Source organism: Desmodus rotundus, chromosome 5, assembly GCF_022682495.2.
Source record: "Desmodus rotundus isolate HL8 chromosome 5, HLdesRot8A.1, whole genome shotgun sequence".
Taxonomy (NCBI): domain Eukaryota; kingdom Metazoa; phylum Chordata; class Mammalia; order Chiroptera; family Phyllostomidae; genus Desmodus; species Desmodus rotundus.
The window spans coordinates 90291449-90305096 of record NC_071391.1 but is presented as its reverse complement, the minus strand read 5'-3'; the positions used below and the strand labels follow the sequence as shown (position 1 = coordinate 90305096).

Genomic DNA, 13648 nt, shown 5'->3' with positions numbered 1-13648 from the left:
CCTCACAGACACATCCCCTAAAGCAAGGGACTTAAAGGAAAGAATAAACAAATGGGACCTCATCAAAATAAAAAGCTTCTGCATGGCTAAAGAAAACAACACCAAATTACAAAGAGAACCAAAAGTATGGGAAAACATATTTGCTCATAATACCTCAGACAATGGCCTCATCTCCAAGATATATAAAGAACTCACACGCCTCCACTCCAGGAAGACAAACAACCCAGTTAAAAAATGGTCAAAGGACTTCAACAGACACTTCTCCAAGGAAGACATACAGAGGGCCCAGAGACATATGAAAAGATGCTCAGCATCACTAGCCCTCAGAGAGATGCAAATTAAAACCACAATGAGGTACCATCTCACACCAGTCAGAGTGGCCAACATAAACAAATCCACAAACAAATGTTGGAGAGGATGCGGAGAAAAGGGAACCCTAATGCACTGTTGGTGGAATGCTGACTGGTGAGGCCACTGTGGAAAACAGTATGGAATTTCCTCAGAAAACTAAAAATGGACCTGCCCTTTGACCCAGCAATTCCGCTGCTGGGATTATACCCTAAGAACCCTGAAACACCAATCCAAAAGAACCTGTGCACCCCAATGTTCATAGCAGCACAATTTACAATAGCCAAGTACTGGAAGCAACCTAAGTGCCCATCAGCAAATGAGTGGATCCTAAAACCATGGTATATTTACACAATGGAATTCTATGCAACAGAGAGAAAGAAGGAGCTTACACTCTTTGCGACAGCATGGATGGAACTGGAGAGCATTATGCTAAGTGAAATAAGCCAGGCGGTGATCAAATACCATGTGATCTCACCTTTAACTGGAACATAATCAACAGAAGAAAAAAGCAAACAAAATATAACCAGAGACATTGAAGTTAAGAACAATCTAACAATAGCCAGAGGGGAGGGGGAAGGGATAGTGGGGAGAAGGGTTTTCAGGAACTACTATAAAGGACACATGGACAAACCCAAGGGGGAGAGTGGAAGCAGGGGAGGGAGGTGGGGTAGAGAGGGGGGTGGGGTAGAGAGGTGGGGAGAAGATGCAGACAACTGTAATTAAACAACAATAAAATAATTTAAAAATTGAAAAAAAAAGCTGTAAAATATTTTTACTCAAATATTTTGTTCATACAAATATTTTACTCATACTTTATACAAACTATCAAGTACAAAGAATAATAAAACACCCATGCAGTATCTATCACTCAGCTAAGAAATGAAACACCATTGCCTTTGTGAAATTTCCATGTACCCTCTCCCCTAATTATATTCCTCTTCTCTATCAGCTTAGATTTTCCCACAAAAATTATTTTATCCAGCAATTACCCTGCTAGAAATTTACCCTAAAGACAGGCATGCAAAAAAATGCCAATATGTATATAAGCCTGCAAATAATATGAAATGTCCATTAAGAAAAGACTAGGAGAACCAAGATGGCGGCGCAGGTAGACACACTGTGCTTCCTCACACAACCAGAACTGACAGAAAATCGAACAGCAAGGAAGTCCAACACCAAGGAGATAAAAAAGAAACATACATCCAGACCGGTAGGAGGGGTGCAGACGGGCACCGGGGCGCAGAGGACTCGCCTGGGTGTGGCGGGACTGAGACTGGCGGAGTGTGGGAGGAACGGGGCAGGCAGTCTGACCACTGGCAGACCCTGTGGCCCCACATTCACGCACAGATAAACCGAGAGAGCCGGACTCAGAGTGGCGGAGAGCGGGGCAGGCAGAGCGGCAGGTAGCACCCTGCGGCCCCACACTCATGCACAGATAAACCAGGACGAACAGCGGGGAGCAAAGCAGACCACACAGCCCAGGGCTCCAGCGCGGGGAAATAAAGCCTCAAACCTCTGATTGAAAACGCCCGTGGGGGTTGGGGAGGCAGCAGGAGAGACTCCCAGCCTCACAGGAGAGGTTGTTGGAGAGACCCACAGGGGCCTAGAGTGTGCACAAGTCCACCCACTCGGGAACCAGCACCAGAGGGGCCAATTTGATTGTGGGTAGCGGAGGGAGTGAGTGAGATCCAGTGGAGAGTGGAGCGGGCACCATTGCTCCCTCTCGGTTCCCGCCCCCCACGGACAGCGTCACAGCTCAGCAACCAACGTTACGCCGCCCCCCCCAACACGTAAGTCTCCGCCCCTTTAAGTAACAGACACACCAAGACAAAAAAAAAAAAAAGGCCCAAAAGAAAAGACTAAATTACCAAACTGCTCAGTAACAATAAATGATGCTATTTTCTCTCTACTTGAATTTTTACAGTGTACCTTTAAAAAAAATTTCTTTAGACAGAGGAAGGAGGGAAAGAGGAGGAGGGAGAGAGAGGGAGGGAGGGAGGGGGTAAGGAGAGAGGGGGAGAGAGACAGAGATAGAGAGAGAGAGAGAGAGAGAAAGAAACATCAATTTTTTGTTCCACCCATTCATGCATTCATCAGTTGATTCTTGTAGGTACTGTAACCAAAAGATTGAACCTGCAAACTTGGCATATTGGGACAACGCTCTAACCAACTGAGCTACCTGGCCAGGGCTACAGCATATACTTATTACTTTTATTCAAATGAGTAAATTTAGTATCTTTCATATTTATCAACTATGGAAAAAAACATTCATTTTCATCTTTCCTCTAAGGTCCTTTACACTTAAAGAATATGTACTCTACAATTGAGACCAATGTATACTGTCAGCCTTGTGTTAAATAGTGTTTCACCTGCATATATATTCTCTTCCCAGATAAAACTACTAGCTTCTTGTGGGCCTTTATCTTAGGTTTCTTATCCCATACAGCAATGAACAAAGAGCTATTTACCTAGCAAAATAAATACTTTGTTAAAGCAATATATTAACTGCAAATTTAAAAAATTCAAATATTCCATAAAATTTAAAGTCCTCTGAACTTGTATACTCAGAAATAGTAATTTACTGTGTAGTCATCCAATTTTTTCCATATGCATGTAAAAAATTTTTTTACAACCAAATGTGATATTAAACAGAGTATAGTTATTTTTTAAACAATATACATTAGACAGCTTTCCTCTCAAGTACAAGAAAATGGAACTCATTCTGCAAGTGTTCCATTTTATGGACTGTAAGGGGAAGAATGATCTGCTGCCACCCTCCAACATTCATGCCCTAAAACCCAGAATCTGTGATTGTGATACCTTATTCAGCGACTTTGCTAATGTGATTAAGGATATGGATTTTGAGATTGGGGGAATTATCCTAGATTATCTGGAGTGGGCCCAATCTAACTAAGGAGTCCTTAAAAGCAGAGAAGCTCAGAGAGACAAGATTAAAGGCAGAAAGGAGTCAAGGAGCCAAAGAATGCAATTGACCACTGGCAGCTGGGAATACTCTCAGCTGACAACCAGCAAGGAAACAAGGAACTTAATCCCACAACTGGGAAGGAACTAAATTCTGCCAAACCCAAATGGGTAAGGAAATGGGAGTCTTCCCTAGGGCCTCCATAAAGAAATATAGACCTGCTAACACCCTGAGTTTAGCCTGATGGGACATGTGTTGGAATTGTGACCTACAGAACTATAGGAGAATAAATTTGTTGTTTTAAGCCACTAAATTTGTAGTAATCTGCTATGGCAATAGAATACTTACATATGTGGACATGTGAGTTGTTCTTAATTTTGTATTATTATAAATAATGCTGTAAGAATAACTACACCTACAGATTTGTGCACTTGTCTAAAAATGTTTCTTTTTTTATTTTTATCCTCACCCGAGGACATGCTTATTGATTTTAGAGAGAGGAGAAGGAAAGGAAAGAGGAAGGGAGAGAAACAGTGTGAGAGAGAAACATGGATTAGTTGCCTCTCATATGCCCACAACTGGGGACCGAACCTGCAACCTAGGCATGTGTCCTGACTGGGAATTGAACCTGCTTTCGGTAACAGGACCACACTCCAAGTGAGCCACACCAGCCAGGGTTGTCTAAGTATTTCTTAAGGATACATTTTTAGAAATGGAAGTGCTAATTCAAACTGTGAACATTATATATTTGATAGATTGTCAAAACTGTTCTTCAAAAATACTAAACTAATTTGTACCCACATCAACACTGAATGTGAGTGCCTATTTCTCCACAATGAGTATTACCATCTATAAAAGTTCATAAAGGAAATAAAAGGGTATTTTAATTCCAAATAAATACATACATGAAAGATCACATTTCTTTATCTTATTGTTCAGCTTCCCTAATAGTCCAGGAGTTGCCAGTAAATTTTCACAAATGAACAAAGAGCAATCTATGTAAGAACTTGAAAGTGCTATCGTGGTCAAATGAATCTCTTAAGAAGGAACCAGCCCTGACAGGTGTGGTTCAGTGAGTTGGGCGTCATCCTGCAAACCAAAAGGTCACCAGTTCAACACTTGGTCAGGGCACATGCCCGCATTGTGGGCCAGGACCCTGGTTGGGGGCACTCGAGAGGCAAGCAATCGAAGTTTCTATCATACATCAATGTTTCTCTCCCACTCTTTCTCTCTCTTTCCCTCTCTAAAAATAAAAAGATAAAATCTGTATTAAAAAAATCAAAGAACCTCTATGAGGGGCCAAAACTACTATCAACTTCAAAAAAACAAAAACATAGCAAACAGTCCAGATTTCCTCAACTATCCATTATTGATATGGCATAGATAAATTTATCTATTCCTGTTTTAAAGTGTTTTTAAATCCCAAACATTCAAAGTAATTATTATGTGCTCAATTTTGAGAGGCTAATTACAAATGTGACATGGCCCTTGCTTTCCAGGAACTTATAATGGAAAATATGTTTAATAAATTATTACAAGGTGATAAGTTCTATGGCAGACATATTCACGACATCCCAGAAACATCAGGCCAAACCTAGATTATATGTGTATAAATACATGTGAGTGAGTTGGGGGTGAAGAAAGCAGGGTACAGTTTGGAAAGGTTTCCTAGGGAGTGAAAACAGCTACATGCATAGAAACTATCAAGACAAAAGGAGAAGTTTTTAGAGGTTCAGCCTTGCAGGAGCACAAAATATAAAGTGGAAAGGATTATGGATGCAAAGTATTTGGAAAGAAGAATGAGTTTAACCCATTAAATAATGAGAAGTCATCAAAGAGTGTGAGGTAAAGGAATAAGGTGGTAAGATCAATGACTCTGGTAGCAGGGAGAACAGATGATGATGAGAGCCTGAAATAAGGAATGGCATTGAGGACACAGAGGAGAAGATACAATGGATATGATCATTTAAGAGATAAAGTCCATGCTTTCAACATTTATTGAGCACCTACTATGTGCCAAGCAGTCAGGTGTTGGCTTCTTTTGTACCAAGAAAACACACCACATGAATTCGAAACATTCTAAACTAGACAATATGCAGCATATTAGAATCTTTTGTTTGCCCTGTATTTACTAAAATCTACATGGACTAACTGACTTCTAAAATTTAAAGAATAAATCCCTGTTTTACCCTACCATTTGATGTAGCAGAATTTGATCACATCCTTTTTATAGTCTTTATCTCTCCTACCTTTACTAGGACCTTTCTAGTTTGTTCTGTTTCTCTATGGCACCTCCTACCACTCTGCAATCACTTTAGTTGCCATTTATTTGTTTATTAACAGTGCCTCCTTTCTCCCCATCAAAGCTAACTTTCTAATGCCAAGATTCATTAGAAGAAAGACAAGAACAAAATATTCTAGTCACAGCAGCAAAATAGGGTCCAGTTCTTTTATTCTCCTTCATTTTCTGCACCAAGCTATCTGAGTGAAGCCCAATTTTAGAATATAGACAGTAGAGCTTGGGCCTTGATGTCAAAATACCTGGCCACAGAGTCTGGTTCAACTTACTATGTGTGTGACCTTCAGCAAATTCCTTAACCTCTCTGTGCCTCAGTTGCATCATCTGTTAAATAATAATAGTATCTACTCAGAGGGTTATATGAGTTAAAATAAGAAATGTTCTTAGCATGGTATCTCTGACATAGTAGGTGCTCAATAAATATTAGCTATTATTACTCCTTGTACTTTGGATGTCATTAAGTGCTCTATAGCTTTAGAATACAACTCATAATGGATTTTGCCACAGTCTCTTAAACTGCAGTCTTACCTTGGCACCAGCTAATTCCTTCATCATAAAGAGAGAATCATCAGCTCGTTCATCATCATCATCATCATAATTTGGGGAAGAAGCTCCCTCTGTTCCTTGCCTCAATAGACTGCCACTTCCTCTAGGATCAAATGGATCTACCACAATGGGCTCAGTACCTTTAATTTCACATCGGCAAAAAGGACAGCCCTGGCCTTCTGATTCCTACAGAGGAAACAAGAAATGATAACAGGCATATCTGAAAGTACTTAAAATATTCATCCTAAAATCTTTATCCACTAGGAAATACATTTCCTAGAAATGAAAAAAGAAATAAGTTTAAAACCTACCCCACAAACCAGACCATATACAATCCCCGGTTCTTCAGAGCTATTACACAGCTGAGGAAATGCATGATTTGGACCATACCTGCCAGGATGTAAGACAGGACGTACACATGAGGTGTCCACAGGGCTCAATCTTTACATCCTTATCATTTTCAGCACATATTTTACACAGTTGGAATGTGGAGCCCATCTCACAGTATAATTCATATTGTTCCTTTAATTAAAAAAAAAAAAAAGATTACTCAGCTTATTTCAGACATTTATTGAATGAATGACTGCAACCATAAATGCTAAAAATGGAAATATTAAAGAAATCATTGTAGTGTCTATACAAATTTTGTTTTTATAAAAGTTTCACAGCAGTGGTCAACGTTCTCCCATAAAACAGAAATCGCCTAGCTTTGGTCCTATTTTAAAAGCTACATGATTTAAAGAATAACCACATGCAACATAAATTCACTAATCTAGTCAACAGTTTAAAATTTAAGTGTTCCAATCACTTAGTACAATTCTACTGCCAATTCTATTAAGTCCATACAAAAGCTTGACTCTAGGGATATGGTTATAATGTAAAACAAAACTCACCTGGGTCACTTTGATGTGGTCTTGGGGAGTTGGTTCACATAAGCCTGTAAGGTCAGGATTCTGATTCCGTCCATCAGGAAACAAATAGCTGTAAAAGGAGTAATCAGCCTTGGTATTTTATTGAAGCCATTGATCACTGCTTGCTAACATAGACAAATGACATCTAGGATCCCCTCGCTGTAAAAGGGAAACTTTGGGAAAGTGCAAAGGTAAATCTTACTAATATTTCAAAAAAAATAACAGAACAGTTCCAAGAAGATATCCTCCTAACACTGACATTCTTTCTACAGGGTACATTGCCACAGACCTTCTTTTTAATCGAGGGGTTTACAAACTTTTTCTGTAAAGGGACTGAATGTAAATATTTTAGGCTTTGCAAGCCATAAAAGTCTATGTAATATAGTCTTTTCTTTTTTTAAAGAACACTTGAAAAAGAAAAAATTATCTTAAGAGCAGGTTGTACCAAAAAAGCTAGACTGGATGGCCACGAAATATAAATTCTTAATTTAAACTGCATTTGCTTGAAAAAAATTTTTTTTTTATCCTCACCCTAGCACATTTTCATTTGCTCTTTTTAGAGAGAAAGAGGAAGGGAGAGAGAAACATCAATGCAAGAGAAGCATCAACTGGTTGCCTTTGTATGCACCCAGACCCGGGGTCTGTGCTGGATTGGGGGTTGTGTGTCCAGACCAGGGGTCACAAACGCCTGTACCTGGACCAGGGATGAACCCACAACCTAGGCATGTGCCCCAACCTGGAATTGAACCTACAACCTTTCGGTTAAGGGATGATGCTCCAACCACCAAGCCACACCAGCCGGGAACTTTTTTTCTTTTTTATTTATTGATTTGAGAGAGAGAGGAAGAAAGAGAGGGAGATGGAGAAAGGGGGTGCGGGGGAAGAGAGGAAGAGAGAGAGAGGGGGAGGGAGAGAGATTTGTTGTTCCACTCATTTATACATTCATTGGTTGATTCTTATATGTGTCTTAACCAGGGATTGAACCCGCAACCTTGCATATGGGGACAACACTCTAACCAGTTGGCAACCCGGACAAGGCAAACTCCATTTGCTTTTTGATCAAATACCTGAAACACCCTAAACACCCTTTTTTTTTTTTTTTTTTTTTTTTACAGATTTACCATTGACAGACACCAATTTAAAAGAAATGTAACAGGAAGCAATTTAAGCCACTGACATCATCTACCAGGAAGCTTCTAGCACCAAACTGTTCTGACATTTGGGGAAACTCTAATGCTACTGTAGAAGATGATGCATAATGGACAATGGACTCCCCTAATCACCTTAAAATACAAGTAGTTTTCTGATACCTGGTCAACTGTTAGTACTTTCAGTGCTTACCAACTGATAATGAATTTGAATTCCCAAAGGAATAGCAATTTTGGAATAAAAGAACTTAGTCAGAAATATTAGCATAGATTACAAGAGCCCAAAGCCTGAAGAAATGCTGGTGAACCAAAGTGAAGTCAGGATGAAGGCCACTGAGCCTGCTGTCATTAGGAGCAAAAATCTAATCACTCTAATGTTGACTAGTTAAATAACTGGTAACATTTTCTGATAATCGGTGTGATTTTACATCTAACATAGACTTGAATATAAGTTAACATTTGCAAAAGGAAAAAGATAAAGTTTACTCATAGTAATGAACCATTAGACAAAAATTATTTCACCCAAGGAATCCCTTTTAAGTAAAAACAGAAATTCTACAGAACCTGAAGGTCAAAACAATATAAACTGTTAATACGTTTCCTGACTCTTAACGTGTAGAAGAAACCCAAAATAAAGTCATTAATGATGAAGTTTTACAGCATCTAAGTTCCTAGACTCTAGCAGATGGTAAACAGTAGGTAGGTACTCACAAGCCTTCCCTGAAGCCATCAATCAGTGCTTGGAAGAGAGGTTTATTGTGAGGGATTGTCTGAAGAATGTTCCCATCAGCAGTGACATACCCAATAGCCCACTGACCCAGACGAGTACAGCTCAGCCGGAAAATGTAACTGAGAATAGAGATAAACAGAATCTTCAATATATAATAAATTTATGTTAGGGTAGAAGATAAGACAGGGACAAAAATCAAAAGGACCATCAATAATAGATTCTTCAATGACTCCAGGCCAAAAAGCAAAAGACACATAAGCCCAATTCTGAAGTGGCTTGAAAGTATTTATCAAATCATCAGATCTGAATGAGTCAATTCCTCTGATAAACAGGCAACAATCTTACTGCAGAAGCACAGCCACTGGGGAACTAGTAAAAAATCATGTTTCCTCTCTGTTAACAAAGATTATAAGAAAATAAAATTCTGGAGAGTAAGCCTCTTTGATTCATGGCACTGACCTGCCAGGTTTGTGAATGAATTTCTGGAGCCGAGCTTTTACTTCATCATATGTCAGGAAAGCCATATAACCAGGGTGAGTTACAGCAAGACTATTCCAGTTCCTAAGCAAAGAGGACCAGGGCTAAGGAAACAAGAGATCAGTAAGACCATTTGGTTCAAGACACAGAGTCATTCTCAGAGTGACAAAGAACCTCAAGTCACAATTATAAATTCTCCATTTATTGTCACAAATTTTCAATTGCACTGTGAGGGAAGACAAACATGTTTGGGCAATAAGAATGTTAAAAAGCTAAGAAGAAATGAATATATCCCTTACAGGGAAAACTTAACTTTACAAAATGAAATTAAAAAAATTTAAATCTAACAGTAGTGAGGTTAAATAACAACATTAAAAAAACAGAATAAGGCAGGGACTACATGTGCAACTAAGAAGTTCCAAATAAAGGGGGTTCTGACCAAGATGGAGGCGTAGGTAGAGACACTTTGCTTCCAAACACAACCAAAAGAAGGATAACAACCAATTTAAAAACAAACAACAACCAGAACTGCCAGAGAAATCAAACTTCATGGAAGTCTGACAATCAAGGAGTTAAAGAAGAAACATTCGTTAGACTGGTAGAGAGGCAGAGACAGGAGCCAGGGTGTAGAGGACACCAGACAAGGTGGCAGACTGGCAGGTGAGGTGGTAGCTGACAGCTGACAGGACTTCCCACATTCAGAGCAGATAAGCCACGAAGAACCACTGGCCAGTGAGATAGACAGAGCAACCCATGATTTTCCGTGCAGGAAACTAAAGCCTCAAAACCTGGTAGTAAAAACCTGTGGGGCTTGCAAAGGGGGAAGAAACTCCCAGTCTCACAGGAGAGTCCACCAGAGAGACCCACAGGGTCCTACAACACACAAGCCCACCCACCTGGGTTTCAGCACCAGAAAGGGCGCAATCTGCTTCATGAAAATGAGGGAAGTGATGGAAAGTGGGGTGAGAGTCAACTAAGTGGCATTATTCTCCCTCTAACTCTTCCCCCATATACAGCTCCACAACACAGCAATGTGGGTTGCCTTGCCCTGACAAATAACTAAGGATTACAACACCTCTTACAACATAACAGGTGCACCAAGACAAAGAAATACGGCCCAAATGAAAGAACAGATCAAACCTCCAGAAAAAGAACTAAGCAATGAGGAGAGAAACAATATATTAGATGCATAGTTCAAAACACAAGTAATCAGGATGCTTACAGAAATGATTCAGTTCGATTGAAAAATGAAGGAAGAAATGAAGGCTATACAAACTGAAATGTAGGAAAATATACAGGGAAGTGAAGGGAAGGAAACTGGGTCTCAAATCAACGATTTGGAAAAAAAGGAAGAAATAAACATCCAACTAGAACAGAATGAAGAAACAAGAATTCAAAAAAGTGAGAAGCTGAGGAACCTCTAGGAAACCTTAAACATTCCAACATCCAAATCATACGGTTGCCACAAGGAGAAGAGGAAGACCAAGAAAATGAAAACTTACTTGAAAAAATAATGAAAGAGAACTTCTCCAATCTGGCAAAGGAAATAGACTTCCAGGAATTCCAGGAAGCTTGGAGAGTCCAAAACAACTGGGACCCAAGGAGCACATACAAAGGCTCATCATAATTACATTACCCAAGATTAAAGATAAGGAGAGAATCTTAAAAGAAGCAAGAGAAAAGGACACAGTTACCTACAAAGGAGTGCTCAGAAGACTGTCAACTGATTTCTCAAAAGAAACCTTGCAGGCAAGAAGGGGCTGGAAAGAAGTATTACAAGTCATGAAAGGAAAGGACCTACATCCAAGTTTACACTATCCAGCAAAGCTATCATTTAGAATGGAAGGGCAGATAAAGTGCTTCCCAAATAAGGTCAAGTTAAAGCAGTTCATCATCACCAAGCCCTTATTATATGAAATATTAAAGGGACTTATCTAAGAAAAAAAAATATGAGCAGTAAAATGACAACAAAGTCACAACTATCTACAACTGAACCTAACAAACTAAGCAAACAACTAGAATAGGAATAGGATTACAGAAATGGAGATCACACAGAGGGTTATGGGGGGGGGGGCGGCAAAGAATGGGGGAAAAAGGTACAAGGAACAAGAAGCATAACTGATAGGCACAAAATAGAGAGGGAGAGGTTTAGAATAGTATAGGAAATGGAGAACTCAAATAACTTATATGTACAACCCATGGACATGAACTAGTGGGGGGAATGCTGGAGAGTGGGTGGGTACAAGGCGGAGGGGGATAAAGGGGAGAAAAAATTGAGACAACTGTTAATAGCATAATGAATGAAATATACTTAAAAAAAGGAAGTTCCAAATAAAAGTTTATTCAAGTTGTCTCACACACATATTATCTTTATAAAAAAATGAAAAAGAAAAAAACTTCACTTGTTTTTGAAGCATTATTAAATCTCAATATTAACAGTCAAGAACTTTATTTTTTAAAAAAGTTATTGATTATACTATTACAGTTGTATAATAGTACCTTTTCCCCCTTTGCCCTCCTCCACCCAGTACCCCTCATTCTTTCCAGCAATATCCCCACTTAGTTCATGTCCATGGGTCACGCATGTAAGTTCTTTGGCTACTCCATTTCTTATAGTGTCCTTAACCACCCCATCTATTCTGTACCTATCAATTTGTACTTCGTAATCCCTGCACCTTTTCCCCCATTCTCTCCCCCCTCCCACTGATAACCCTCCAAATGATCTCCATATCTATGATTCTCTTTCTGTTCTGCTTATTTGCTTAGTTTCTTTTTTGTTTAGTTTGTTTTAGTTTATTCAATTGTTGATAGCTGTGAATTTATTGCCATTTTAATATTCATAGTTTTGATCTTCTTATTCTTCTTAAATAAATCCCTTTAACATTTCATGTAATAAGGGCTTGGTGATGATGAACTCCTTTGCTTTACCTGGTCTGGGATGCACTTTATCTATCTACTCTTCCATTCTAAGTGATAGCTTTTCTGGATAGACTAATCTAGGTTGTAGGTCCTTGCTTTTCATCACTTTGAATACTTCTTGGCAGTCCCTTCTAGCTTGCAAAGGCTCTTTTGAGAAGTCAGCTGACAGTCTTATGGGAACTCCTTTGTAGGTAGCTCTCTGCTTTTCTCTTGCTGCTTTGAAGATTCTCTCTTTATCTTTAACCTTGGGCATTTTAATTATGATGTGTCTTGGTGTGGTCCTCTTTGCGTCCATCTTGTTTGGGACTCTCTGTGCTTCCTGGAGTTGTATGTCTATTTCCTTTACCAAATAGCAACGTTTTCTGTCGTTATTTTTTCAGATACATTTCCAATTTCTTGCTCTTTCTCTTCTCCTTCTGGCACCCCTATGATGCAAATGTTGGATCGCTTGAAGTTCTTCCAGAGGCTGCTTATCCTATCCTCATTTTTTGGATTCTTTTCTTTTTTCTTCTTGCCATTCTGTTTGAATGTTTTTTTCTTCTTTATGTTCCAAATCATTGATTTGATTCTCAGTTTCATCCACTCCACTGTTGATTCCCTGTAAATTTTTCTTTATTTCACTTAGTGTAACCTTCATTTCTGCCTGGGTCTTTTTTAAGCTGTTGAAGTACCCAATGAGTTCCTGTGCATCCTCATAATTAGTGTTTTGAACTCTGCATCTGATAGATTGCTTATCTCCATTTTGTTTAGTTCTTTTTCTAGAGTTTTGTTCTGTTCTTTCATTTGGGCCATATTTCTTTGTCTCTTCATTTTGGCAGCCTCCCTGTGTTTGTTTCTATGTATTAGATAGAGCTGCTTTGACTCCCTGTCTTGGTAGCATGGTCTATTGTAGAAGAGTGCATCCGTAAGTTAGATTGGGTACAGCCTTAGGTATTTGCCAGGGTGGGACAACCTGTGGGACAACCCGTGTCAACCAGGTTGATAGAGTCTCAGATATGGTTTCACTGCTGTATGGCTCTGTGTGGGGAGGGCTCAGAAAAGGGATAATGGCTGCTGGCTGGCCTCTGGAGTTTTGTCTGAGGGGAAGCTGTCCCCTAGCACTTGCTCTGATAACAGACACTTCAGTTTCTCCCCATAAGCCGCTGGTGCCCTTTCAGCTGCTGTCCTGGTGCTGGTGTCCAGAGGAAATGAGTCTGTGTAAGTTCCAAGTCTGTTGAAGGCCCTTTAAGATGAAACACCTGAGAATCCGCCATTTCTTTCTCCATCCCAATACCCACTGGTTTTTACAGCCAGAAGTTATGGGGACTTATCTTCCTGGCACTGGAACCTTAGGTTGGGTGGTCT

At 39.5% G+C, this 13648-nt stretch overlaps 1 protein-coding gene across 6 annotated transcripts in view; it reads right to left on the bottom strand.

The window, feature by feature from the left end:
• Positions 1-13648, bottom strand: part of CBL (Cbl proto-oncogene) — a 120336-nt gene that overhangs the window by 23773 nt on the left and 82915 nt on the right. For 4 of the 6 annotated variants that reach the window (XM_053924888.1, XM_053924887.2, XM_053924889.1 and 1 more), the window contains 5 exons: positions 9368-9489; positions 8890-9027; positions 7013-7100; positions 6510-6641; positions 6102-6305 (listed from right to left, as the gene is read on the bottom strand). In XM_053924888.1, coding sequence (XP_053780863.1) covers positions 6102-6305; positions 6510-6641; positions 7013-7100; positions 8890-9027; positions 9368-9489 — 684 coding nt within the window. The remainder of the gene's footprint in view (positions 1-6101; positions 6306-6509; positions 6642-7012; positions 7101-8889; positions 9028-9367; positions 9490-13648) is intronic. The other 2 variants (XM_045204081.2, XM_053924890.1) reach the window with 1 other exon arrangement.